At 41.3% G+C, this 27,529-nt stretch overlaps 2 protein-coding genes across 4 annotated transcripts in view; one reads left to right on the forward strand and one right to left on the reverse strand.

The window, feature by feature from the left end:
• Nucleotides 1–712: 712 nt before the first annotated feature.
• IFT46 (intraflagellar transport 46) lies at nt 713–16,996 on the reverse strand. Of its 3 annotated transcripts, none has more exons than XM_024751767.1 (12): nt 16,791–16,996; nt 15,959–16,055; nt 12,407–12,486; nt 9,797–9,930; nt 8,043–8,117; nt 7,794–7,887; nt 7,216–7,344; nt 5,418–5,539; nt 4,987–5,053; nt 1,974–2,034; nt 1,603–1,688; nt 713–1,206 (listed from the first exon to the last, which is right to left on the reverse strand). In XM_024751767.1, the coding sequence occupies exons 3-12, from the start codon at nt 12,449–12,451 to the stop codon at nt 1,111–1,113; spliced, it is 909 nt and encodes a 302-aa protein (XP_024607535.1). In that variant the 5' UTR covers nt 12,452–12,486; nt 15,959–16,055; nt 16,791–16,996; the 3' UTR covers nt 713–1,110. The 3 variants fall into 3 exon arrangements, with proteins under 3 accessions (XP_024607535.1, XP_024607536.1, XP_024607537.1); XM_024751768.1 differs by lacking the exon at nt 713–1,206 and adding an exon at nt 1,271–1,314 and having other exon boundaries at nt 16,791–16,941; XM_024751769.1 differs by lacking the exon at nt 713–1,206 and adding an exon at nt 1,282–1,311 and having other exon boundaries at nt 16,791–16,941.
• A 3,919-nt stretch (nt 16,997–20,915) lies between these two features.
• ARCN1 (archain 1 coat protein complex I subunit delta) overlaps nt 20,916–27,529 on the forward strand; it is a 26,329-nt gene continuing 19,715 nt past the window's right edge. The window contains exon 1 of the mRNA XM_024751708.1: nt 20,916–21,068. Within this exon, the coding sequence (XP_024607476.1) occupies nt 21,066–21,068 (3 nt within the window). The 5' untranslated portion in view covers nt 20,916–21,065. The remainder of the gene's footprint in view (nt 21,069–27,529) is intronic.

Consider the following 27,529-nt stretch of genomic DNA (forward strand, 5'->3'; position numbering starts at 1 on the left):
GCTCGATTTTCCAGATTCCCTTGCCAGCTGTTAATTTCTGCCAGTGGGAGGCACCAGCAAGCCAGGAGAGGGTGGGATAGAGGAGGCAGCAGCGCTTGCCCAGGGTGGCTGTAGTAGGGGTGAGGGTCTCGGACCTGCTCAGCCATCCCAGCCACTGTGGCAGCTCTTCTGTTTCCAGCAGTGGACACTCCCCTTTAGCCTCTTGTTCCTTCAGCACTCTCCATTCTCCCTTTTGTTTCTTCAGCCCTTCCAACACTTTTGTAACCAACTGCCCATACTTAAATTAACATCCTTTGTTAGAAATAACTAGTATGGTTTCTGACTGGAGCTTAGCTGATAAAACCTCCAAAATATTTCCTGAATCTGTCCATCTCTACCACTACCACCCAGTCCAGGACACCATCATCTCTCACCTGGGTGACTGCAATAGCTAGGCTCCCTAAGACCACAACCAGACAGGTCTGGAGCTAGACAGGCAGGTAGCCTGTAAGGCAGGTAGCACTACCTGGTGGGAGACCCCCAGAAAAAATAAGTTCTGGGAGAAAAAAGTTTCCCCTCTATCGCCAACCTTGGAGGACTGGGGTTTGATTTTATTTCACAAAGTTGATTTGCTTAAACTGCTATTCACTTAATGCCTATTCCTAGGCCAAGTTCCTTATCTCTGCCTATGCTCAGTCTGCCTTCTCTCTTTCATATTTCAAGGAGAGCAGGATAACCTGAAAGATAAGAGTATTTTATTTGTAAAATCTTTGCCAACTAACTTTAAGAATGAAAGAGAATAATTCTATTGCTATCTCAAAAGAACATCTTTTAAGCCTTCCTCCCAACCTGAGCATCCTGGGATCCCAGGAATTCCAGTGATTCTAACTCACATCCCCACAGTAGTGTAAATGCATAATTAATTTCCATGGGAAGGAACTCTGACACAGGCATTAGCCATTTAATGACCATGGGCAGTGCTTTCTGGCAGAGAGGGCAGTAAGACGTGCGCTGTCTCCGAATCAAGCTGTGAGGCAGGCAAGGCCGCCAAGTGGCTGACAGTGATCCCTCCTTCTCAGATGGGGCAGAGAAGCCAGCTCAGCCTTGAAACAGAGTGACATGGGAGGTGTCTCAGCTGAAGGTTAATGTCTCTGCATCTCCTGCTTGGGAGGTGGAGTTGGATGGAGGGGTGAATGCTTTCTTGCCTTCAGCTAGAGCTTTAAAATGCTGTGAGGAGAGAGAGGGAACATGAAGGATTGAGGACATACTAGTTACTACATTTTAGCAAGAACTAACCTTGCTTCCTGCTTCCATTCATTAGGCCACTTGGTTCTCCTGTAAAAATGAGTGTCCACTGTAGATCCTTACCTAGCCTTGTCTAAGGCCCACATTGCTTCTACTTCCCCTTCCTTTACAAGCCCCACCCCTGCCTGCTTTGCAGCTCCCTTCGTTATGGGGAAGGGTGATGGTAACTCCAGGCAGAGACATTCTCCACTGTCACAGGACAGAATCACAGCAGACCCAAAATAGTGGCGACAGCAGCAATCCTCACTACAGCTTAAGTCAGTGGCGACAGCAGCAGTCCTCACTACAGCTTAAGTCAATCTCCAATGCTGGTCTTACCTGCGAGTTCTTGAATTCCGAGTAGAGGGAAAAGAGCAGGTGGAGGGACTGAATCCGACTCTTGTAGATGGGGATGTCTAGGATGGCTGAAATCAAGAACTCCCGTGAGCAGAAATAAACAAAAATCCGGAAGCTATGGGGCATTTCCGTTTAGGATGGCCAGTCCCCTCCCAGACGGGATGTGTGACTATAACTCGGGGGGTTAAATACCCAGCAGGTAGTCACATAAACCCAAATACCACCCTCGCGTGCTGCCAAATAGCACAACGGGCTTAAAGTAAAGGCTGCAACTCAGAGTGAACCAGCCTTTTCAACAGCCCACAATGACTTTATCCAGAGATGGGGGTCAAGGAAGGGATGGAAGGGCTCACCACAGATCATGTCTATGTACTGTGCCAGGCTGCAGTCAGTCTCTGCTGTGGGCAGGCTCACCTAGGAGGGGCACGGGATGGACCCGAGTCAAAAGGCTGAAATTTCAGTGGTCCTAGCATCACTCACTCTCTCTGAAGCAAAAGAGCTCCGAGCATAAGGGGTGACATGGGCTGAATTGTGTTCCCCCAAAATTCATGTGTTTTAAGTCCTAACCTCTAAGTGCCTCAGATCATGTGCCTATATTTGCAGATATGGTCGTAAAAAAGAGAAGTTAAAATGAGGTCATTAGGGTGAATCCTAATCCAGTATGACTGGAATCCTTATAAGAAGAGGAAATTAGAACCGAGACACATACAGAGGGAAGACCATGTGAAGACACAGGGAGGAGACAGCCAAAGAGAAAGGGTCTAAAAGGAATCAACTCTGCTGACAATTTGATCTCCAACTTCTAGCTTCCAGAGTGTGAAAAAATAAATTTCTGTTGCTTAAGCCACCCAGTCTGTGGCACTTTGTTATGGCAGCCCTAGCAAATAATACAACGTGCCTTTTCTTTTCCCCCGATCAGTAAAATGGTTAAACTCATTAACCACCAAAGTAGCATATGATATAACAGGACCAAAATATTTTATAAATAAAGTAAAATATACTGCCATGCAGTCTTCCTGTGTGTATTTGTGAAGAAGAAACTGGACCCAAGTTATGGCCAAGTATTTATAGTTACTTGGTGTTAGAAGGCCTAACGGTCCTTGGACACCACAGGAACAGAAAAAAATGACATGACATCTCAGCAGGCTCCAGATCTAAACTAATATTGTAAGTTTAAAAACCACTGGCTTCTTAAAAATTTTTTGTTCTCTTTTTACAAAAATCAGAGTAGATGGTTCTGCAATTTCCTTTTTCCATGTAACAACATGTCATTGGTATTTCTCTGTATCAGAGCAAAATAAGGCCAAACAATACTCCATTGTGTATTTCACTGAATGGATGTACTACAATCTATCTATTCAATTCCCTAATCAAACAGTTTTCTTCAGCTATAGCTTTAAAATGCTGTGAGAAAAGAGATTGTTTTCAAATTTTTTGCTTTTACAACAATTTCTCAATAAACATGTACCGAAAACTCTGTCTTCCTGGAGCTTATATTTTAGTAGGGAGAAACAAAAGACAAAATTAGTAAGGTATACAATATGTTAGAAGGTAAGTAGCATGGAGAAAAAGCAGGGAAAGAGCTTGGGGAATGTGGTGAAGCAATTTTAAGCAACATGGCCAGGAAGGACCTGTTATCATCTTTGCTCAGTTTTCTTTTCTTGATATGTAAGAGCTTTTTGCTTGGACAGTAATATCACATATATATGTAAGTAACTTTTTTTCTTCTTGGCCGCACCACGTGGCATGCGGGATCTTAGTTCCACGATCAGGGCTCGAACCCGTGTCCCCTGCATTGAGAGCGTGGAGTCTTAACCATTGGACCGCCAGGCAAGTCCTGTATAGTTTTATTTTTAACTGTTTAATTCATTTGGAATTCCTATATGCATATGGTTGAGGTTTAGATCTATTTAATTTTTCTCAAATGGCTGGTCAATCATCTCATCACAACCCATCCTATCTCTAATCATTTAATTCCCAACTAGTTTTTTTTTTTTTTTTTTCTTTTGGCCACGCAGCACCTGGGATATTAGTTCCCGGACCAGGGATCGAAGCCACGCCCCCTGCATTGGAAGTGCGGAATCTTAACCACTGGACTGCCAGGGAAGTCCCTCTAATCATTTAAAATAACCATCTTTCTTATACAACAAATTTCTGCATTTACATGGGTTTGTTTCTGGATTGTTATGTGCTGCTGATCTATTTCTGTTCCTAACCAGTACATTATTGTTTTATTTACTACAGCTTTATAATGTGTTTCTAATGTCTGACAGGGCAAATCCTCATTTTTTCCCTAAAATTTTCATGATTAGTCTTAAAAATTGATTCTCTCAGATAAACTTTGTTACCGAATTTTCAGTTTCTAAAACAATGCAGTTAAAATCCTAATTGAAACGGCCTTCCATTTCCACGGTGAACTGGGGAGGACTGACAGTGCTGAGCGATTGACCCCTCCCTTCCAGGAACATGGCTTGACTCCTCATCCACTCAGAGCTTGTGTCTACCCTTCACTAAAGTTTTATAATTGGTTTTCAAAAAAGTCTTGACCATTTCTTATTAAATATATTCCTGGGCACTTTTTAAAAATTTAGGATCATTATGAATAGGACTTCAGCTTCTTAGAATAGCATATATACCTCTGTGGAAAAGGTGGAGTCTAAAGTGATAATACAAAATGTACATCAAAAGGTATGTACTCATAGTAGTAGGACAATAATATTACAGAGTAATTTGTAATATCCCCAAACTGGAAACTACCCAAATGGCTATCATAGAATGGATATATTCAAACAATGGAATACCATACAGTTGTGAGAACAAATATATAACCATGATGTATGAACAATATGGATGACTCTCCATATGGATGAACAATATAGATGAGCAAATAAGACACAAAGGAACATGATTATATTTAGATAAAATACAAAACTGACAAACCTAGGGAGTTCCCTGGTGGCCTAGTGGTTAGGATGCCGGGCTTTCACTGATTCCAGGTTCAATATCTGGTCGGGGAACTGAGATCCCACAAGCCATGTGGCATGGCCAAAAAACAAACAAACAAACAAAACAAAAAACCAGGCAGACCTAATCTGTGCTATTAGAAGTCAGGAAAATAGTCCCGTTGGGAGGTGGAAGCCTGAGGGGCTTCCAGGATGCCAGAGATGTTCTGTTTTTTTGATCTGATGTGTTGGTTACACAAAGGTGTTCAGTTGGTGAAAGTTAACCAACACTTATATGTATGTTTCTGATTTTGTATTATATTTCAATTTAAAAGTTAATGATAATAGTAATACAAGAAGAGAGAAAACACTGGGCCCTAGAATGAATGCCACACTTTCTGAGCTCCTGCTACCTTCCACTCACCTTTCCCAAAAGCTCTTCAAACTCTGGAGACCATTCCTGCATCAGCATGTCAATATCGGGCATAGGCCTACAAGTACAGAGGTAAATGTGAATAGAGGACATGGGCAGGTATCAGAAGTCTCTGCATCAGGATATTCTAGACTGAAGGGAGATTCTCAGTCTGGCACATTAGGATTTCAGGAGAACATAGACTGGGTGGGCCAAACCTACCCAGCACCTGGGGTTTGGAGAAGCTGGCTAAGTAATAATACCAGATAAATCATAATCTTCATGTCTGTACTCTTAGCCAGTAGCAGCCAGGATCCATAGATCCTCAGGTTGATATATCTCAAATATGTCCCAGCCTTGGGACCCCCTTCTCAGAAGCAATGGCTTCCCAGGTGGTGAAAGTTACCATGGGTTACTACAGTAAAGAATGTACTATTTCTTACCTGGTGTAGTGCACAGTCGCAGGGGGCTTGGAGCGGTGTAATTCAGAGATGCTCTCAATCCATGTGTCAATGGCTTTGGGATTCTTTTCTGCATCTTCCAGGCTCTTTACTTTCATATGTTGCTAGAAAAATAAGGGGAAAGCCTGGCTGATGGCACTGAAGGATATTCTTTATTTGTTTTTCTAGAATTTTTAAAAAAATAAATTTATTTATTTATTTTTGGCTGTGTTGGGTCTTTGTTGCTGTGCGTGGGCTTTCTCTAGTTGCGGCAAGTGGAGGCTACTCTTTTGTTGCGGTGCACAGGTTTCTCATTGCGTTGGCTTCTCTTGTTGCAGAGCATGGGCTCTAGGCACGTGGGCTTTAGCAGTTGTGGCACACGGGCTCAGCAGTTGTGGCTCACGTGTTCTAGAGGACAGGCTCAGTAGTTGTGGCACACGGGCTTAGTTGCTCCGCGGCATCTAGCATCTTCCCGGACCGGGGCTTGAGCCCGTGTCCCCTGCATTGGCAGGTGGATTCTTAACCACTGTGCCACCAGGGAAGCCCCTGAAGGATGTTTTTTCTGTTGTTGTTGTTGTTGTTTTTGCAGTACGCGGGCCCCTCACTATTGTGGCCTCTCCCGTTGCGAAGCACAGGCTCCGGATGTGCAGGCTCTGAACGCGCAGGCTCAGCGGCCATGGCTCACGGGCCCAGCCGCTCCGCGGCATGTGGGATCTTCCCGGACCGGGGCACAAACCCGTGTCCCCTACATCGGCAGGCGGACTCTCAACCACTGCGCCCCCAGGGAAGTCCTGAAGGATGTTTCTACTCTTGTTTTTACAGAGTGCCTCATCATATGCTGCTATTTCGTATTCAAGGTAACTGCTGAAAAGTGAAGCCTGCCAGGAGCCAAATGAAGATTATAGGAAACCCTGATAAAATCTTCTGGAGCCAGGGGAAGGGGGCAGGTCAATAGGACAGGAATGACCACAATAAGATACCATTTCACACCTACTAGGATGGCTAGAATAAAAAAGACAGACAATACCAAGTGTTGGCGAGGATGTGGAAAAATTGGAACTCTAATTCATTGCTGGTGGGATTGTAAAATGATTCAGCCACTCTGGAAAACAGTTTGGCAGTTCCTCAAAATATTAAACAGTTTCCATATGGCTCAGCAATCCTACTCCTACCTATATACGCAAGACAACAATATATGTGCATGCAACAACTTGTATACATTCATAGATGCAGAATTAATAGACATGGAAACAACTGGTAAATGGATAGACAAAATATGGTATGTCCACACAATGGAATATTATTCAACCATAAAAAAGGAATGAAGTAGTGACCAGGGTTTAAGAGCAGGGGGAATGAGGAGAGGAGTGACTACTAATGGGTATGGGGTTTCTCTTTGTTTTGTTTAGGTTTTTGGCCCCACCTCACAGCTTGTGGGATCTTAGTTCCCCCATCAGGGATTGAACCCGGGCTCACCACTGTGAAAGTGCTGAGTCCTAACCACTGGACCACCAGGGAATTCCCAAGGGGGTTCTTTTTGGAATAATGAAAATGTTCTTAAATAGTAGTGATGGTTGTACAGCTCTGTGAATATACTAAAAGTCACTGAATTGTACAATTTAAAAGGGTGAATTTCATGGTAGGTAAATTATATCTTAATACAATTGTTACTGAAAAAAACAGGGCTGGTTGAAACCATAGCCATCCCTTTTAATAGGCAGTAAGTCAACTGTTCAAATACTAGCAAGGCTTCTACTCTCGGCCCCCTGGAGCTGGGGCCTGTGCTAGGCTAGTATCTTACTGTGACATTGTGCTGTTTGGAATTCTCTGTTAACCAAAGTGAGAGCACTGTAGGGTCCGACTGCTTTGTAGAAGGCTCATCCAATACCAGTAGGCCAAGGCTGTCAGGCTTTCCATCAGGACGTGGAACCTGGTTAGGAGAAAGGTAAGAAAGCAGAGAAAAAAAACATGGGAGGGATCTAAAAAGGTATACTTGCTTCCAATAAGCTGAAGAGGAAGAACTCTTCTGGTTCATCATTATTTCTAGTATTAAAAAGCATGCCTGTATATCATGCTGTACTAAAGTACTACCTAGAAAAAAAAATACATGATCTATAGGACCTTAGATATAAAGCTGAAGTCATGGATAACCCCAGGAGGCAGATATATGACAAATTTTAACACCTAGTGAGATAATCAATTATTACCTAATAGCAATAAGTATAATTTGGAGTTGAGAGCAAGTTAAGAACTCCAGTGAAATGAAGAATATATATTAAGGTAGCTATTGGTAGTCAGGGAAATTAGTGGAACTGTTAGAGTGATAGAGGGGTCAGAAGAAACACCTAAGGAGTCAGTTTTAGGATGTTCTGACTGTACCTTTAAGAATGCATCAATATCCCCGACAGCTGGGATAAAATCAGGAATGAAAGGTTTCAGTTTGTGGTCCAGGTCAATCAACTGAGGTGTATACCTAGGAGATATTGCCACGGGAAGGTGGAAACTGTCAGAGAAACTTACTTTATTATTCAGGCTGAAAAAACCTAAGGGGAATGGCCATGTTTCAGACTAGAGGAAGGAAAGGGCAAGGCAGGGCTGGGGATTATGGTGGGAGGGCCTGGTACTCACCTACTGATGTACTGGAAGAGTTCCTTAATCTCAGCAGAAACTGGCAAATGCTCATAATCTGCAGGATCATAGGCACTGGGGAAAGGAAAATGTGGTTCAAGGTAGCCAGAGAAGAGCAGGGGTTGCTGAGCCCTGGTTCAGCCCGGGTGTTACTCTGGCCACAGGGCATATGACTCTGGACCTAGTTTCTGCTCCACCCACATCTGCCTTTTCTGAGCAGCTTGCAAGGTAACTTTAAAAATGATTATAATTAGCTCTCAGCTGTCTCTGACAATGAAGAACAGAGCTACAGAAAATCCAAAACATAATTTTAAAAAATTTTAGAATGTAGCAGAAATTGTTTTCCCTTTTTTTTTTGAATGAAGGGGATGAAGAGAAAAGATGGAATGAGATCTTAATTTCTGACATGAAAATGGTTTACCCCAAGAAAAAAAGGAATTTTTACAAAGATGTTTTTCAGTGTTATTTATAAAAGTAAAAAATTAGAAACAAAATGTCCAACACTTGAGAGATGGTTAGATATGTCAAGATGAATACCGCAGTTATTAAAAATATTTGTATTAATACATGAAATGTATACAGTAAAAAAGAAGTAGAGTACATATCAATGACTATAATTAAGTAAAATGTAATGAATTGACAAAGTATATAAGTGACTAGGAAAGTTACTTAAGGTTCTTCTGGGAAGAGTTGCTTAACAAAAAAACGAAATAGTTTATATTTCCCCAGATTATAATTTATGGAAGCAGAATCATGAAGTAAACTGGGAAGCATGAAAAGTCAGTCTGGTATTAAACATTTGCCTAATTTACTTAGTGTCTACCTTCAGGTGGATAATTCAAAGGTAACTTTTTATTTTTATTAAACTACTTCATTGAATAAAGTATGCATGCACACGACAGGAAATAAAAGGCACAAAATGTATTCAGTGGAAAGTTATGTCCCCTTCCACCCCTGTTCCTTTGCCACCAAGTTCCCCTCCCAAGAGTAATCAGTGTTATTAGTTCCTAGGGCAGCCTAGAGATGGCTTATGTAACATCTGTTTTATACACATGGTAGCACAGCATAAAGACTTCTATACCTTTTCAAAACGTAACAGTGTCCCTTGGAGACTGTTCTTTACAGTGCATAGAGTGCTGCCTCACACTTTTTAACGCTAGAAAGAATTCTACTGATTGGCTACACCAGTTAATTGTATTTTAAATGAATGGGCTTTAGAATCTACTTTGATTAAAACCTACAGGGGTGGGTCATGGTTAATCTAGCACCAGAGCTGGAATATGGTGAGGAGAATTTTTACTGAAGCACCATGCAGGAACATTTTGCCTCAATACAGGGTTCCGGATGCACCTATTCTCTACCCGTCCTAAAAGGGTCTGAGCCTAAAATAGAAATGTTCCTGTGCATGCATGTTTTCCTTGCTAGATAGAAATGCTTTGGTATGTGTATAAATTTATCTTCTCTTCCCTAGAATGTGAACTCCTTGAAGTCAGAGACCATCAGTTAAGCTGACTCAGCAAATCCTCATGAAATCCCTGAGCCCACAAGTGTTTCCAATAGTGCAAGTGACATCACAGGATGCGGGCAGTAGAGCCGAAAAAGAAGGAAAACTCATTACACTGGGTTTCTGAGCATCTGATAATCCTAAATAGAGGAGATCAAAAGAGCTGCTGGAATTTCACTTCTCACTGACGTCCTCCTGTCCAGTGTTTTGAAGGAGGCGTTTTCCTCCTTGGCAAGGGAGCTTTTCCTACCCTTCCAGAGGGGCCCCGTGCTCTTCATCATCATCGTCGTCATCAGAATCAGTTTCAGATGAGTCATCATCGTCGTCGTCATCGTTTTCACTAAAGCCCCGCTGAGGAGTGGGCTGCGAGGTCTTCTTTTTCTCCTGAGATAGGGCAGGAGATAGAAAGGTCCAGGTAAGGAGAAATTTAGTATACCTTTACCCAGTTCTCTCCTAGTACTCTAACCAGAACCCTCCCGCCTGACACCAATTCACTGGAAAGAGAAGGAAGCACTCCCAAGAAGGGCCTCGAGAACCTTCTTCTGCTCCTCCTTAGCTACTGAGTCCCCACTTTCTATAACCATGGTCTCTTCCTCTGCTCGAGGCTTGGGTATAAATTTTATCCAATACATATCTCTCTTACCTATTACTTAGGAGATTCTGAGAACTCTGCATAAACTTTACCCAGTCAGCTTCAACTCTAAAACTGAGGGACTTCTGAAGAAGAAAGCAACTCTAAATATAATAGTTATTTTGGGAAGAAATGGGGGAAGATGAAGTAGGGAAGACACACTTTAGGGAATCTTAATACTCACAGAGATCACAGGGAGGAAATCTAGTATTTAATTTGCAAGACTGCCCAGGGTAAGCTGCTTGTAACTATCAAAAGAAGAAAGTTCATAATCAACCCCGGGCCTGGATTCTGACCAGCAGTTCCGGAGACTGTGTGTTTTCCATTTCCATTCAATGGGTATCTGACCTATGCATGGTTCCCCTCCCTTCCCCCGTAAGTTAAATGCAATGACTGTACATTATATCTCAAGATAAGAGACTCTTCTGTCCTTGGCATTACGACCTACCTTTCTGGGTTCTAGATGCACCACCCCACCCTCAAGCTGACGAGAAGGGGTAAGGTGGTGCTTGGGCTTGCCGGGGCAGCTGGGACAGGGTCCATGTCTTTGACTTTAGGGCCTGGAGCCTGTGGCATGCCCTCACTTAGGACCTAAAGGGTGGCCAATTGGCCCCCTTTAAAAATAGGTTTTTCAAGCTTGGTTTCCATATGCCATATGGCTTACACTGAGGTTAAGAGATGATTGGTTCTAGTTTTTTTAATTATTTAATGTTTCTTTTACATTAAAGCAGCTACTGACATATAAAACTGTGACACATTACAGGACATCAAAAACTTCTTTGGGTTACATTCTCCTCTAAGCCTAACACAGATTTATTACACATAGATAAAAATATATTTTAACTAATCTGTAACATGTGAGACTGATGACACAGTTGCAGAATATGCCTTATTGGTATACAATTGGTAAGAATCTCCCACAGTGTTCTTTCCTAATTCAAAATCTGCCCAAATTATTCTTGGTCACATGGGAAGCAGTCTGGCAAGGAGAGATTTTTAAGAATATCGTCAGCTCAAAGATTATTCAAAAGTGGATCCTATCTGCTGATTCTGGGTGCATATTAAATTGGAAAGAAAATGAGCCTTGAATATTGACTACATCATGATGAAAACTAGAAAAATTTAGGGCGAATATACAAAATTAGGAGGTCAATTTAGGAAAATTGCTCACTTTTCTTTTGTCTGCTTCTTCAAAGTAGTGCTTTGCAAAATCTCTGACCTATGGGAGAAGACTTTATATACCACAGACAAGATGCCAAAAAATGACTTTGTAGGTAAGATGTCAAACAGCACACTAGTCACAAAGTGGGGCTATCTTAAAACATGACCTTTAAGACTTTCTATGAAATCCGTCTCTGTTGCTACAGCTTTCTGCATTACTTCAAATATTCTCCTTCACCTGAGTTTTCAAAACGCCTGTTCTTGGAGGACGATTAAAACATAACCATTGGACCATGTGCTAAGCCTAAACACGGGCTGTTAGACAGTGCACGTGTGCAAATTGAAGGCGTCTTCTCATCCCACTTCCAGAAACGGTGATTCTCTTGGTTCACAGAATAACAGCAAAGTGACATCTGGGCCTTAAGACTTCAAAACTAAAGTCTCTTTCACAAAATACTAGAAGTATCACAACTGTTGACAGTGAACCAATGCCAGATGAATCATTCCAAACTTTCTTTATCATAAGAATGACTTGGAGTGCTTGCTCAAAATATACATTTGCAGGCTTTTACCTTCAGGATTCTGATTAGGCAGTTCTGGGTGGGGACTGGAAATGTTTTTCTAAATTTTTTTTTTATTATTTATTTATTTATTGGCCGTGCCACGTGGCATGTGAGATCTTAGTTCCCCGACCAGGGGATCGAACCCGTGCCCCCTGCAGTGGAAGCACAGAGTTCTAACCACTGGACCACCAGGGAATTCCTATCTGTTTTTTTTTTTAAATAAGTACCCCAGTTGATTATTATGACTAGAAAAGTTTGTGAAACATGGGCCTGTGTTATATGAAATTTCTCACCAAAACATCAGCTATAACAGTAAGCTTTATTCCAGAAGGAGAGTCAAAATCTTAATGCTCTTGGCTCGTGACTGTCCTCCACGAGCTCAAAGGAACCCAATCACTGGAGGTGAGTATTTAAGAAATGTTTGCTACTGAACTAGTGTCATTTCAAACTAACTACTAAAACTTCAAAGCAGAAATTTCACAAGAAGCTGTGGGTTATACTGCACCTTGTTATTTTCCTCTTCGTACTCATCACTGCTGTTGTCAGCCATAGTCTTGTTAGGAAGATGGGCGGAACGACGAAGTCCTTGGAAGAAAAGTTTTCCCTTTAGGTTATTGTTTTTTGGGGTTTTTTAAAAATATTTATTTGGTTGCGCTGTGTCTTAGTTGTGGCAGGTGGGCTCCTTAGTTGTGGCATGCAAACTCTTAGTGGCGACATGCATGTGGGATCTAGTTCCCTGACCAGGGATCGAACCCAGGCCCCCTGCATTGGGAGCGTGGAGTCTTAACCACTCTGCCACCAGGGAAGTCCCTAGGTTATCGTTAAAATGATTTTCAAAGACAGATATTTTTCATTTATAATATTTTATGCTCTAACCATTTTATGAAACGGGGTTTATAAGAATATCTAGCTGAAAGACAGGAAACTGAATTCTAGTCATGGCTCTGTCAATTCAATTTGAGATATACTTACTAAGTATTAGTATGCTTAAGGCATTAGGTTAGACATTATACTAACTGATTATCTGCCATTACATAAATAGCATAAAATCTGCCCTTAGTTTACATATTGGTGAAATGAGGTTAGTAATTAGTTAGTAATTAGTAAAGCAAAAGGAGTGCTGGATTTATAGTCAGAAGACTGGGTTTATAGGACAACTCTATCAGGTGGACAAAATGACTTAACCTCCCTGAGTCTCAGTATTCCCACTTCTAAATGGGGTCAGTAATATTTCTCAGTCAGGATTGTTGTAAGGATCAATTGAAAACAACTTTATGTGGAAGGAAATGACCTACTTCCTGGCAAATAGTAGTCACAAATATGAATCTGAATCACTGTCTATAAGATAAAAGCAATAAAATATTCTGAACAATTAAAAGCATAACCAGATGTAAGATATTATTAACTGGCATGAAAACATGTTCAATGATTTCTAAGTCAAATGAATGCCCACTAAACACCATTTTTCTGCCTTTTAAATTGCCTAAACTGAAAACAAATTATAATGTCCACAGCTGGCAAGATTATAAATGTGCTCAAGTCAAAAACCTGGGTGTCAGGGGACTCCCCTGGTGGTCCAGTGGGGAAGACTCCGAGCTCCCAGTACACAGGGCCCAAGTTCAACGCCCGGTCAGGGAACTAGATCCCGCGTGCTGCAACTAAGAAGCCTGCGTGCAGCAGCTAAAAGTTCACATGCTGCAACTAAGACCCAGCACAGCCAAAACAAATAAATAACTAAATATTAAAAAACAAAAACAAAAAACCTGGGTGTCAGATAACTAACAAGGACCTACTATATAGCACAGGGAACTATACTCAGTATTTTCTAATAACCTATAAGGGAAAAGAATCTGAAAAAGAATATATGAATAAATATAACTGAATTACTGTGCAATACATCTGAAAGTAACACAACATTGTAAATCAACTATACTTCAATAAATAAATATGCATGACAGGCATTAAAAAATTAAAAATTTAAAACAAAAAAATAAGTAGGTCAATGACCTGGTTAAAAAAAAAAAAAACACCTGAGCGTCTAGGTATACATACACCAAAAGACTGCAAGCAGGGACTCAAACACATACTTGTACACCAATGTTCATAGCAGCATATTCACAACTGCCAGAAGGTGGAAACCACCCAAGTGTCCATCGACAGACAAATGGATAAACAAAATGTGGTTATACAAACAATGGAATATTATTCAGCCATAAAAAGGAAGGAAATTCTAACACATGCTACAGCATGAATGAACCTTGAAAACATTAAGCTATGTGAAATAAGCCAGACAGGAAAGGACAAACACTGTATGATTCTGCTTATGCAGTACCTACAATAGGTAAATTCATAGAGGCAAGGTAGAATAGAGGTTACCAGCAGCTGGGGGGTGGGGGGGAAGGGAGGGGAATGGAGAGTTATTGTTTAATAATAACTGTTCAAGATGATGAAAAAGTTCTGGAAATAGTAGAGATACTTACGCAACAACACGAATGTACTTAATGTTACTGAATTGTCACACTTGGACATGGTTAAAATGGTAAATTTTATATTAGGCAAGTTTACCACAATAAACAACCCTGGATGTCATCCTTGATTCCTAACTCAAGAGCTAAATCCAATCCATCAGCAAGTCTTAGTGATTCTACTACAACAATACCTCTAGCGTTTGCCAATTCTCTCTATTCTCAACTTCCTCCCCACATCCAAGCCACTGTCACACCTCAACTCAGCCATGGCGACAGTCCTTCTAACTGGCTCCTTGCTTTCACCTTTGCACCCTTCAATCCATGCCATGCATAACAGCAGTATGGCCTCTAAAGCCCTGCTTGTTATACCTCCTGACTACCTCTGAGGTTACTCTCTCCTACCATATGCTGGTCTCTTTCAAGTCCTCAAAGTAACCCAAGTTCTTTCTGGCCTCAGTTCCTTTTCACATTTCACTAGCGGCTCCCTCTTCCTGGCCTACTTTTCCTCTGTGTCTAAATCCTTCTCACCTTTCAGTTTCAACCATCACCTCCTTAGGTCTTCCCTGACCCCTCCATCAAAAGTAGATCCCACTCCTCACCAGTATTCTCCATAACATCAAACTCTTTGCTTCCATCAATGCACTTAACACATTTGTAATTGTGTTTCTTTATTCATTTGGCTATCTGTCTCCCATAATTACAGGCATCAGGATGGCAGGGTCAATGTCTCTTTTAATACTGTATACCTGGGAATTCCCTGGCGGTCCAGTGGTTAGAACTCTGAGCTCTCCCTGCCGAAGACCTGGGTTCAATCCCTGGTCGGGAAACTCAAATCCCACAAGCCACGCGGCATGGCCAAAACAAAGAAACAAACAAAAACTGTATACGTAGTGCCAAGCATAAGGCTGACAGATAATAGGCATTCAAAAAATGTTTGCTGAACAAATGATGGTGTCAAGTCCTCTAAAAATATTCTGTTGAGGTTTCAATTGGAATTGCAGGTTAAGGATAGGTAACTGAAGCATCTTCAGAACTGAGCAAAAGAGTTTTGATAAATTAAACAAACAAACATGAACCCCCGGCAGACTGTGGGCAGAACAGTATCATGAAGTAAATGGCGATGGGGAACAGTGGTTAGGTTGATGGAAGATCCTGCAATCTGGGTGGCTGTGTTTTCTCCCCCCTTAACTATTTGGAAAACAGGAGCAATGGCAAGTAACTTGACTCTGAAAGCCAACATCTGCTAATAGAAAATAGAAAATTCTTGGGGACAATCAGGAATCCATCCGGCAACCCTCAAGGCGGTACCTACCAGGGTCAAACATATTCTCCATGTGGTAATAGACAATTGTTTTGTTCCTGTTTCTAAGAAAGTATGGCTAAGTTCTAAGCTACATGTCATTCTAAGCTACATGTCATTCTAAGCTACATGTCATTCATGTGAGATCAACAGTTTTGATCCTCATGGTTTATTTGGAGTTTTTTTTTTACAAATTTTGGTTTGTTTTTAGTAACCGCTGACTTACAATTGCAAAACAAACAAAACAAAAAACAACCATTTCTTTCTTTCCTCTTCATGCCTCTCTTACCTTTGTGTCTTGTGGTTGGAGCATAAATACTCGCAACCTCTTCAGGGTCGTTAATCTCTAGACGCTCATCATATGTCTGGTTTTCAACGGTCTTGGTCTAAGCAAAAGGAAATATGATTACAGAGCTCCTATCATGGGACATTAAGCACTCTGTGGGGAGGTGGATTCCAAACCAGCATTGGTTCCTCTTCCTTACCCAAGACACCAGTTTTACCTGAAACCTTCACCATACCCCCCCATTTAAACTTTCCTTAAGGCTTCTTGGCCCCAGGTCAAGCAGTTAAGTCATTCTGTTGCAGCCCTTATTTAGGAACTGCTGGCAGGCTGGCTGAGGAACGAGGGAATCGTGGAGAGAAACGACAGCCAACTTCTGAAGCAGCTCCCCAAAGCTGTAAGATACCCGCGCAAGGGCAAAACAGTTGTCTGTGGATAATGGCTGTCTCCTCCGGTTCGATCAGTTTCGCAAGGCGGCCGGAGCTTCTCTGGGGAGGCTGTAGAGGCTCTAGAAAGAGCTCTGTCTCTGGGGTTACCTGGGAAGGAGGGGCGTTCCCCGAAGACAGGGTAAACTCCAGCCTCTTGGTCCCACCCAATAATCCCGAAAGCATCACCCCACCACACCACCCCCGTCTTGTATATCGGATCCCACTTAAGTTTCTTGGGGAGTAAAGGAAGCAGGATGGTTGGTGATGGCGTGAAGGAAGGAGGGAAAGAACAGTTGTCAAGAAGATGGGAAGAGGTGGAGGGGAGAAGGGGAGAGGGAAGGGGAGTCCTTTCTATTCCTCTACGGTGGGAGAAAGAGAGATCTCTTTCTGCTAGGGTGAGTACGAATTACCTGTAGCCCCTCTGAATCCGTCTCCTCTATGTGGAAAGAACCCCAGCCTAGGGCTGGGGTCTCACTCCAATCTCAGGCCAGGCCACTTCTACTTGGAAGAAGGCCAAGCGCTTCTACTCGGAGCAACCGGCCTGTTGTCAGTCGCTAAGCAAAAAAAAAAAAAAAAAAAGGGAGAGAAAGAAAAAATCGCGATACTTTCTTTCACTCTCGTGAGACCTCCACTCGCGCGTTACGTCTCTTCCAGCATTGAAGGATCCTGGGAGGATCTAGAGGGGCTCGGATCCTGTTTGTCTAGGGTTTCAATAAATTTGTCTGTGGCGGCATCTAGCGGCCGGGGGCGGCAAAGCTGACGGATGAATTTCGGTTCGCATAGAGTTAGCCTTCCAATCCGGAAATACGGTGTGCCTGTCTCCCCCAGGACAAGGAGCACTGGGTATGCAATTCCTACTAAGTCAGTCCAATCAGACTTTAGGCAAACTCGGAAGTTTAGCTAAATTCCCAGGACACTTTGTACGACCTTTTATAGTATTTATATTACATTATAGTCCTTCCCCTCCACTGTGTCTCATTGCATGGGACATAACTTATAGTACTATCAAATTATTCATTATCTGAGATTCAGGTTTAACCCATTCTCCTGCATTTTTTAAAAACATCTTTATTGGAGTATAGCTGCTTTACAATGGTGTGTTAATTTCTGCTTTATAACAAAGTGAATCAGCTATACATATATCCCCCATATCTCCTCACTCTTGAGTCTCCCTCCCACCCTCCCTATCCTGCCCCTCTAGGTGGTCACAAAGCACCGAGCTGATCTCCCACTGCATCGGCAGGCGGACTCTCAACCACTGCGCCACCGGGGAAGCCCTCTCCTGCGTTTTTATTTGCTAAAGAAGACTGTGGGCTTCTTTAGGGCAGGGTCTGTGTCTAATTAGTTTTATAAGCTTTTCACAGATCAGTGCATTGCATAAATCAGGCACTTTCAAAATGCTCATTGTGTGGAGGAATGAAGGAATGAATGAATGAAGATATAAGGAACAAATATTTCAAAACTACAGACATACTTAATTTGGGGAGTCAGAGGGAGAGAAACAAAGAAAAGAATTTTGGAAATTTGATCATGAAAACCTGCCAGAGGTAAGTGAAAATTGGCTTTAAAAAAGGAAATAAGAGACACCTCTTCTGAGACACTTCTGGTTAAAAGGGAAATGCAAAACGTTAAGAAATGTTTTGTCATGTTATTGCTAACAATAATGGATATGTATTGTGAGCCTTTAGTATGTAGGAGCACTTAGAGTAGATAATCTTATTTATTAATATGTAATCTAACTTCGTAACTTTATGAGATAGATGTTACTGCCAATATACAGATTAGGTAATTGAGGTTTAGGAGAGTTAAAGTAACTTGCCTAAAGTCACCCAGGCAGTAAGTGCAGAAAATGGGAGTCACACACAGGTCAGTCTAATTCCCAAGTTTCTGCTTTTAACCACTGTGACATACTGCCTCTAAGGCACTCCTCATGAAGCATGCTTGCAGAGGTGCTTTTCTTCTGCAGTTTAATTCAGCTAATTTCATATTTCCAAAGAATCAGTATCAGTTGGTCCTTGCTGAACTTTGGTGGTCCATATTGAAGGCCCCTGGAAGTTGCCATAATAAAGCAATAATTCCAGGCAGAATTTTTACTTTTTTAAATTAAGAATTTGTTCATTTTTTTAGACTCACAGACATAGAGAACAGACTTGTGGTTGCCAAGGGGGAGGAGGGTAGAGGAGGGATGGATTGGGAGTTTGGGATTAGCAGATGCAAACTATTATATATAGAATGAAGAAACAACAAGGTCCTACTTACAACACAGGGAACTATATTCAATATCTTGTAATAAACCACAATAGAAAAGAATATGAAAAAGAATATATATATATACACATATATATAACTGAATCACTTTGTTGTACACCAGAATATCTAAGCTCTTTATGGGCCTTTGATTTATTAATATTATAATTTCTAATTTATACCCATTTTAAAGTTTTAAAGAAAAGATTTTTGGTCTTTGTTTCTTTTCTTTTTAAAATAGAAAAAAAAGTTTGCGAGCTTTGTAAAGATTCTACTAGAAAGCCACTGGAAATGGAATTGAAATGAGTAAGAGAGAGAATTCTATAATGCAGTGCTCAAGGGTACAGGTTGTGAAGTTGAGCAGCCTTTGTTTGAATCCTGGCTTTGCTACCTTCTAGCCCTGACACCTGTGGTAAAATGGTTTTCCTCTCTGTACCCTGGTTTCCCCACCTGCAAAAGGGAGGTATTAATGGTACTTAGAGAATTCTTGTGAGGATTAAGTAAAATAATCTGGGGAACTTCCCTGGTGGCGCAGTGGATAAGACTCTGTGCTCCCAATGCAGGGGGCCCGGCTTCGACCCCTGGTCAGGGAACTAGATCCCACATGCCTGCTGCAACTAAGACCCTGTGCAACCAAAAAAAAAAAAGTAAAATAATCTGTGTGAAGAATTTGAAGTAACACCTGGTACATTGTAAGTGTTCAATAAACATTAAGGAGTACACAGGAGATATAGAGAGGCAGTGTGACATGATGAGAAAAGCTGAGTTTGCATCTTGGCTTTACCACTTGCTGGCTGTATGAATTTGGGCAAATGCTTAACTTTTTTGATCCTCAGTGTCCTTATCTGAATTGCTGTGTATAAGGATTAGAGATAATACATGTAAAGTACCTGACATAAAATAAACACTAAATAAAAGATTGCTGTTTATCCATTATTGCAGCAATAATGGATAAACAGTTGAGCCACTAACATGGCATAAAATAATGTGGGGAAGAACTGCTGAATCAATTATAATCTGAAAAGTCTGACATTTGGCATGGAAGACTACCCATACAATCAGAAGACCAGATTTGAATCTTGTTTCCATTATAGAACTAGAAGTTTGGGTACATTTCTTAAACTTGTCATCATTTTCTTCATTTACAAAATGGACATAAGCACAGTAACTGCCCTGCTTCCTACACATTTTTTTGAAGAAAAGATATAATTTACCATAAAAAGCTACCCTTTTAAAGCGTACAATTCAGTGGTTTTTAGTATTTCACGAGGTTGTGTAACCACCACTTCTATCTAATTCCAGAACATTTTCATCACTCCAAAAACCAAAACTCATTCCTTATTTCTCCCCTCCCCCAGTCCCTTGCAGCCCTACTTCTTGTCTCAATGGATTTGTCTACTCCAGATGTTTCATATAAATGGAGTCATACAAAGTGTGGTCTTCTGTGACCAGCATTTTTCACTTAACGTAATATTTTCAAGGTTCATCCATGTTGTATCATATATCAATACTTTATTCCTTTTTGTGACTAATAGTTCATTATGTAGATATACTACATTTTGTTATGGACACTTGGAATGTTTCCATTTTTTGGCCATTATGAATAATGCTTGTATGAACATTAGTGTACAAATCTCTGTGTGAATGTATGCTTTTAATTTTCTTGGGTATACACCTAGGAGTAGAATTGCTGGGTCACATGGTAACTCCATGTTTAACTTTTTGAGGAACTGCCAAACTGCTTCCCAAAGCAGCTGCACTAGTTCACGATCCCACCAACAGTGTATGAGGGTTCTAATTTCTCCACATTCTCACCAACACTTATTATTACAGCCATCCTAGTGGGTATGAAGCAGGGTTTTGATTTGCAGTTCCCTAAGGATTAAAGATGTTGATCATCTTTTTATGTGCTTATTATTCATTTGTATATCTTCTTTAGAGAAATGGCTATTTTGGCCATTTTAAAATTGGATCTTTTGTCTTTCCATTGTTGAATTTTAAGAGTTCTTTATATATTCTGGCTACTAGTCCCTTATGAACAACAGTTATTTTGTATATCAAATGATAGAGTGGCTGTGAGAGCTTTGTAAACTGCAAGAGACGCCGCAAATTAAACGAAGGCACTGACGAACAGGGAAAGGACAGAAGCCACCGGTTCCACGCTGGTGGTCGAGTCCGGAGGCCTCCCTGACACAACCAGCGTCTCAGCCTGCGCGCACAGTCTTCCCACCCCACGGCGCCCCGCCCCCCGCCCTTTGACCCGTGCCGTTTCCGGTTGGAGACGTGGCTCGAGGCCGCCATCTTGGCAAGAGGCGAAGCGCCCGGTACTCCTGTCAGGGGATTAGTAGGTCCGGAGCGGTCGGTGCTCCCCTTCCCCCGACCCCAGCCCTAGCTGCAGTGGCGCCGGAGCTCGGGTGCGACCCACCACCGCTGTCGCCATGGTAAGACCCGGGCCGGGCCCAACTCCCGGGTCCCGGCCTTGCTCGACCGCTCTCCCTGCTGCCGGCCTGTGCTGGGGCCAGAGGAGCCCCGCCCCGAGGGCCCGGAGCTGGGCGCTTCCCCCGGGCTCTGGGAGCAGGGTGGCCTTCCGCACCCTGTGCCCGACCTCCCGGGAGATCCGAGGGACCTGACTCCAGTTCCTCTGTGGTCGCACCCACACCCCTCCCCCGCAACCAGCTGGGCACCCTCCTCTGCCGGGACCCGGGCCCTAAAACGGGCCCAGGGTTGTTGCTCTGCAAGAACCTCTTAGTGATGTCCCTTGGACCCCACGCTGTGGACCTGGGCGCTAGTGTCCAGCAGGTTCCGTGGGCACCTAGGCGCAGCAAGCTGGGCCTCTCGAGGGTTCTCTTCCTTTTGTAAAAAGCTCACCTCTCATCCCCGGTGTTCCGTAGGCCGTTGAAGTTTGAAATCTAAACCCATTAGTGTTCAGGACTTTTTCTTTAGTTTATTTGAAAAGGACAAATAGAGGAAAGTTCGAAAGGAGGCATAGAACAGGAAGGAATAACTTCTGACACTAATTTGTCCCTAATTTGTAGGACCCAAGTGTCCCAGAAACCTGCCACCTACTTCTGTAGATCTTAAGTGGGTCCATTGGTCAGTGTGATTGAGTGTACACTGTGTATAAGAGCATTGGGAAAATGTGAGCCGAGTTATCGATATCACAGGCTTTCTGCCTTCAGGGAGCTTGTCGTTCTGGTGAGGTGAAATGTGAATGTGGCATATCGTAATCAGATATCTCACAGGAGGGAGGAGGGGTTTATACTCCGGGACCTGTCACTTGCCTTCAGTTGCATTATCTTTGTGTTCTCATCTATTGTTAAAATTAATGTGGGTGCGAGATGGGTCACAGCAGTGCTCACTCCACTGCCTCTTTCTTTCTCACGTCGATTTGTGGATATTTATGAAGTAGGAGAAATTTTTTGGTTCCAAACAAGCTAGTAATTTTTTTAAGTGCACTTTATGCCCTTCAGTCTTTTGAAGGACATTCTTTTTTTTAATTCTCTTTTTGTCAATAGATTATTAATTTGATTTAAAGCATCTTCCTACACACTTCAGAGATGACAGTATAATTTGGTGCCAATCATTAAGTTCTGTTCACGACCTTTTTAGATGAGAACTTGGTTTGGTGGGGGGGGGATTCATGCTTGGGCTTTAAACCACTGAAAGGTTTTCTTCCGCTTCAGGCATATAAATTGCATCAGGTAGGTTTACCTCATAAAACTTTTATGTTGGACGTAAAATTTCCCAAAACTCCTTTCTTCGTTTCCACTAGGAGGCTTAGTATTTGGGTAGTGATTTTTAAACTACTTCCTTTATACATCCTGGATGTACCTATAGTGCATTTCAGAGTATATTGTAATATTAAAAGCAAAATTAAAGTCTTGTATTATATAAACGAAATATAGATTAATTTTTACAAAAACCTTGTTTGTTGAAAAGTTCTTGGAACCTCATACTATTTTTTTTCCTAGTACGATTTTTAATTCATAGATAACCAGAGGGATGGTAGAGCCCTAGGTGTTGAGTGGTAAATATAAATTTTGCATGTTATTTGGACATGTGTGCATATACATACAGTTGTGTCATGTTTAAATATGCATATTTATCTGAATTACTTGGGACTTGGCATGATCCAGATACCTACAGATTTGTGTACTCTGGATAACAGCTTATCTCAGTACATTCTGTTAAGACATTATTAAGTATTTTTCTGTGTAATGTTTTCGGGTTCTATTCCTTTACAAAGAGATCACAAAGAAAGGTCCAAATAGGGTAACATTTTGTAAGATTTCTTGGATCTAAAAGTTGTATCCAAACTTCTGAAAGTTGATTTTTCCTCAACATTTTATTATAAAATTTTCAAACATGTAGGAAAGTTGAAAGAGCTTTACAGTGAACACCCCATGTAACCACCAGCTAGATTCTGTAATTAACATTTCACTATTCTTGCTTTATCACGCATCTAATGATCCATTCATCCCTGTAGCCATCTTTTTTTTAAAATGCGCTTTAGGGTAAGTTGTAGATATCAGTATGTAAATGTTGATTTTTGAAAAATAAATTTCCTTTAGCTTTAGTTACTGAAGTTGGTGCAAAATGTCCTACACTACAAAGTCCTTCTAGAGAAATAAATGAACAAATGGAAAAACAAATGGCCTATGATGACTTTCTTATAAAATGAAGTACAAAAAAAGCATCTTTTGATTTGATCTTTTTTTCCAGCTTTCTGCAAATTAATGAGAACATGTTCTTATTTTCTTAACACTTGTCAGATATCATTATAGTCAGTTCTTTTTCTTAGTAAACTTATATTTGAATGAACTTGATATTAAGTCTCATGGTAGCCCTAATCTGTAAAATCTTTACTTATCTACAGAGTGCTGTTCTCTTCTTATTTCCTAAGTATAGGCAATGAGTAAATTTACTGTAGTGATCACATTAAATATAAATGATCACAATATGTTCAGTTTCCAAGAGTCATTAGTTATTAGAAAGCTAGATTTGGGTTTGTATGGCTGGTCTACACATGATGGGGGCGGGGGGGGGCGGAGACTGAAATCCTACACAGTAATAACAGTTCCCAGTTAGGGAGTTGTTATTGTTTTGGTTTTTCTTTTTTCTTTTTCATATACAATACAGCAGCTGCACAGCTATTGTATTCTTTATGTATTTTTTGATTGTTGTTTGAGAGGAGAGTGAAAAATGAAAATGATTTTCTTGAGTTTCTTTTGATTTACCATCTTACTTATTCTCCAAATAGAAGGTACACTGCAGAAACTGAGAACAATGTCCTTTTATTTATTTATTTAAAACAAATTTTTTTTTTTTTGCGGTATGCGGGCCTCTCACTGTTGTGGCCTCTCCCGTTGCGGAGCACAGGCTCTGGATGCGCAGGCTCAGTGGCCATGGCTCACGGGCCCAGCCGCTCCGCGGCATGTGGGATCTTCCCGGACCGGGACACGAACCCGTGTCTCCTGCATCGACAGGCGGACTCTCAACCACTGCGCCACCAGGGAAGCCCTGTCCTTTTATTTTTATACTCTACAGGTTTTTGTTTTAGAACAGAAACTTGTGATGAGCTTAAAACTCTCACTGAGTAACTTCAGGTTTTGGTTTTGTATGTACTCTGTATTTTATTGTAATCTTCCCCCGATTTGATTTTATCTGTAATCACTTCATGCATACAAGAAAGATGAAATGGTCCTCTATGACAGTTGTAGAAGCTGGCCTTAATATGATCATAAATTATATATATATATTATCATTACAGTGAATTACGAGGAACAAAGTGACTGGCTAATTCTGGAAGTGAGGAATACTGAAGCATTTAGAGGTTCAAGGAAGTCCTTGACTTTTTTTCTTTAGGGAATTATGAATATTTATGCTGAATTACTTACCTGTTATGCTTGGACCTCTATCACTAGTGGGGATGAAGGGATGATATGGCAGCTGTCTGACACACATATACTATACACACACATGATTTGTTTTGGTTAGGCAGTTTGCCTTCTGGCAGCTTAATATTAATGTAAAGTATGGTTCCAAAGTATTGATAGTGGGACTTCCTTGGTGGTCCAGTGGTAAGAATCCGCCTTCCAATGCAGGGGACGTGGGTTTGATCCCTGGTCAGGGAGCTAAGATCCCACATGCCACGGGGCAACTAAGCCCATGTGCCACAACTACTGACCTCATGCGCCTCAACTAGAGAGTCTGCGTGCCACAAATTACAGAGCCCATGAGCCGTGGAACCCATGGGCCACAAGTACAGAGCCCAGGCGCACTGGAGCCCGTGCCCCAACTAGAGAGAGAAAACCCACATGCCACAACTAGAGAGGAGCCCGCGCACCAATAAAAAAACCAAAAAACCCAAAGTATTGATAGTTACCACTGGAGCAGTGGGTGTGAAATGGAGGTATTGCACATTTTCTGTTGCTGTAAAGTTTTCAGATGCTTACACTTACAGAATCTTAAAGATGCAGAGGCACTTTCACATAAACTAATCTCTATTTTCACATAAACTAACCTCTATTTTTAAATTTATTTTTGAAATTAATTTATTTTTGGCTGCCTTGGGTCTTCGTTGCAGCACGCAGGCTTTCTCTAGTTGTGGCAAGCAGGGGCTACTCTTCATTGCAGTGCACGGGCTTCTTATTGCGGTGGCTTCTCTTGTTCCAGAGCGCAGGCTTTCGGGCACGCAGGCTCAGTAGTTGTGTCTTGCGGACTGTAGAGCAGAGGCTCAGTAGTTGTGGCGCACAGGCTTAGTTGCTCCACGGCATGTGGGATCTTCCCGGACCAGGGCTTGAACCTGTGTCCCCTGCATTGGCAGGCAGATTCTTAACCGCTGCACCACCAGGGAAGTCCCTAACCTCTATTTTAGGGATATTTCAAGAAACAATTAAGTGACATCCAAGGTAACATAATTAGTGGCAGAGGCAGAACAGAAACCTAATTCTCCAGGTTTCTTTACTCAAGGAACTTTCTGATCCATGTAGTTAAAGCTGGGTAGCAGAGTGTTGTTATTTAATCCAAAAACAAATGACAATATATTCAAAGCATTTTAAGTATTATTAAGAGAAAAGTTGTCTGACAAAGTGTAACCTAATGGGAAATTTTATTTTGTTTTTTTAAACAGTCCTGAAGAGATCATCTGCATAACTTCTGGACCCTCAGTTTTTGTATCTATAGAACGATCAAGGGCTCTTGAAAGTTTGTTTTAGGTCTAAATGCTCTTTTCCTAAAATGTAAAAAACAAGTATAATAACTGTATAGAGAATCATATTTATTCACTCTTCCCCAAAGAAAATCAGATCAAATTACAGTAGGAAAAATTAACCTACCTTTTAGTATATACTATTTTTTAATAATTGGTAAACACTTATGTGAAGGGAAGCTTAATTATTTAAAGGCATTTAAGATGAATGTTAATTTAGGGTAGGTTAAATTTATCTTGTTTCGAGCTAACCATACCTTCCAGCCATGTTAATAACTGTGTTATTAACATGGATAACAGTGAATAGAAACCTTTGTCAGCTTTGTGGATCCTGTGATTGTGGTGTCTTGAGGTTTAGAGTTATGCTTAGTGTTGGGCACTTTGGTCCTACTTTGGGAGGCTTATTCTGCTTATATCTGGATAGTGGAATGTCTCAAAGAGAGTCCCAGAGTTCTGCTTGGTACCTACTATTTTACCCTACTGTTTCTTCATCTTTACATACTCAGATTCCCTGATTGATCAAAGCATAATTTAAATGCTCTTTCTTCCATCAAGTCATCAGTGATCTTGTGAGCTAGAAGTAATTTCTTCCTCTGAATTCCTATAGCGCATTACTTAACACATTCTGCCTAGTATTACAGTTATTTATGTTTGTGTCTTATCCCTATTAGCCTGCTGCTGCCTTTTTTTTTTTTTTTTGAGTTATAATCGACATATAGCATACTACTTTCACGTGTACAACATAATAATTTGATATTTGTATGTATTGTGAAGTGATCACCAAAATAAGTCTAGTTAACATTGATCACTATACATAGTTAACAAAAAAATTTAGTTTTTGGGGGATGCGAACTTTTGAGATCTTACTAGATTTCTTAAGAGAAGAATGCCAGTCTTACTGATTTCCTCATAGTATTCCCAGAGGGCATCTAGTGTGTGTAGTAGGTGTCCAATAAATAATTATTTAGTTAATTCTTATAGTAATACTGCTAAAATGGAGATTGCCACTGCCTAAAATTAGCCTTTGACCATGCCCAATCAATAAAGCAAAGTGGGTGAATTGCCTCTCTACATTGCATGCATCTTTCTGGTTACAGGTTGCCTTTAATTTCCCTTTCATGTTGCCTTGATGTTAATTTTTACCTAAACTCTGTATGGTATGGAGGTGTTTTAAATTCCAGCTGCCTAAGAACTACCCTGAAACATACAAACATTGTTTCTAACAGGCTTATTATTATTATTAGGTATGTTAGACATGGGCTTTGTATTAAATCAGCATATTTATATAGGTCTGAAGGTTTGGTCTGAGTAGACTTTTTTTTTTTTTGCGGTACGCAGGCCTCTCAATGTTGTGGCCTCTCCCGTTGTGGAGCACAGGCTCCGGACGCACAGGCTCAGCGGCCATGGCTCACGGGCCCAGCCGCTCTGCGGCACGTGGGACTCTCCCGGACTGGGGCACGAACCCGCGTCCCCTGAATCGGCAGGCGGACTCTCAACCACTGCGCCACCAGGGAAGCCCCCTCTGAGTAGACTTTTGACTTCAAATGTTTAAATTGTGCTGTGCTTAGTATCTTTACTGTGGCTTATTCTGTTCCTTCAAAACCTCATACAATTCTAAGGTGGGGTACCATACTTCTTAGGACTGTGGTTCTCGGCCTTTTTTTTTTTTTTTTTTTTTTTTGGGGGGCTTTT

Source organism: Neophocaena asiaeorientalis, unplaced genomic scaffold (genome assembly GCF_003031525.2).
Source record: "Neophocaena asiaeorientalis asiaeorientalis breed wild unplaced genomic scaffold, Neophocaena_asiaeorientalis_V1.1 scaffold479, whole genome shotgun sequence".
NCBI classification, from domain to species: Eukaryota; Metazoa; Chordata; class Mammalia; order Artiodactyla; family Phocoenidae; genus Neophocaena; species Neophocaena asiaeorientalis.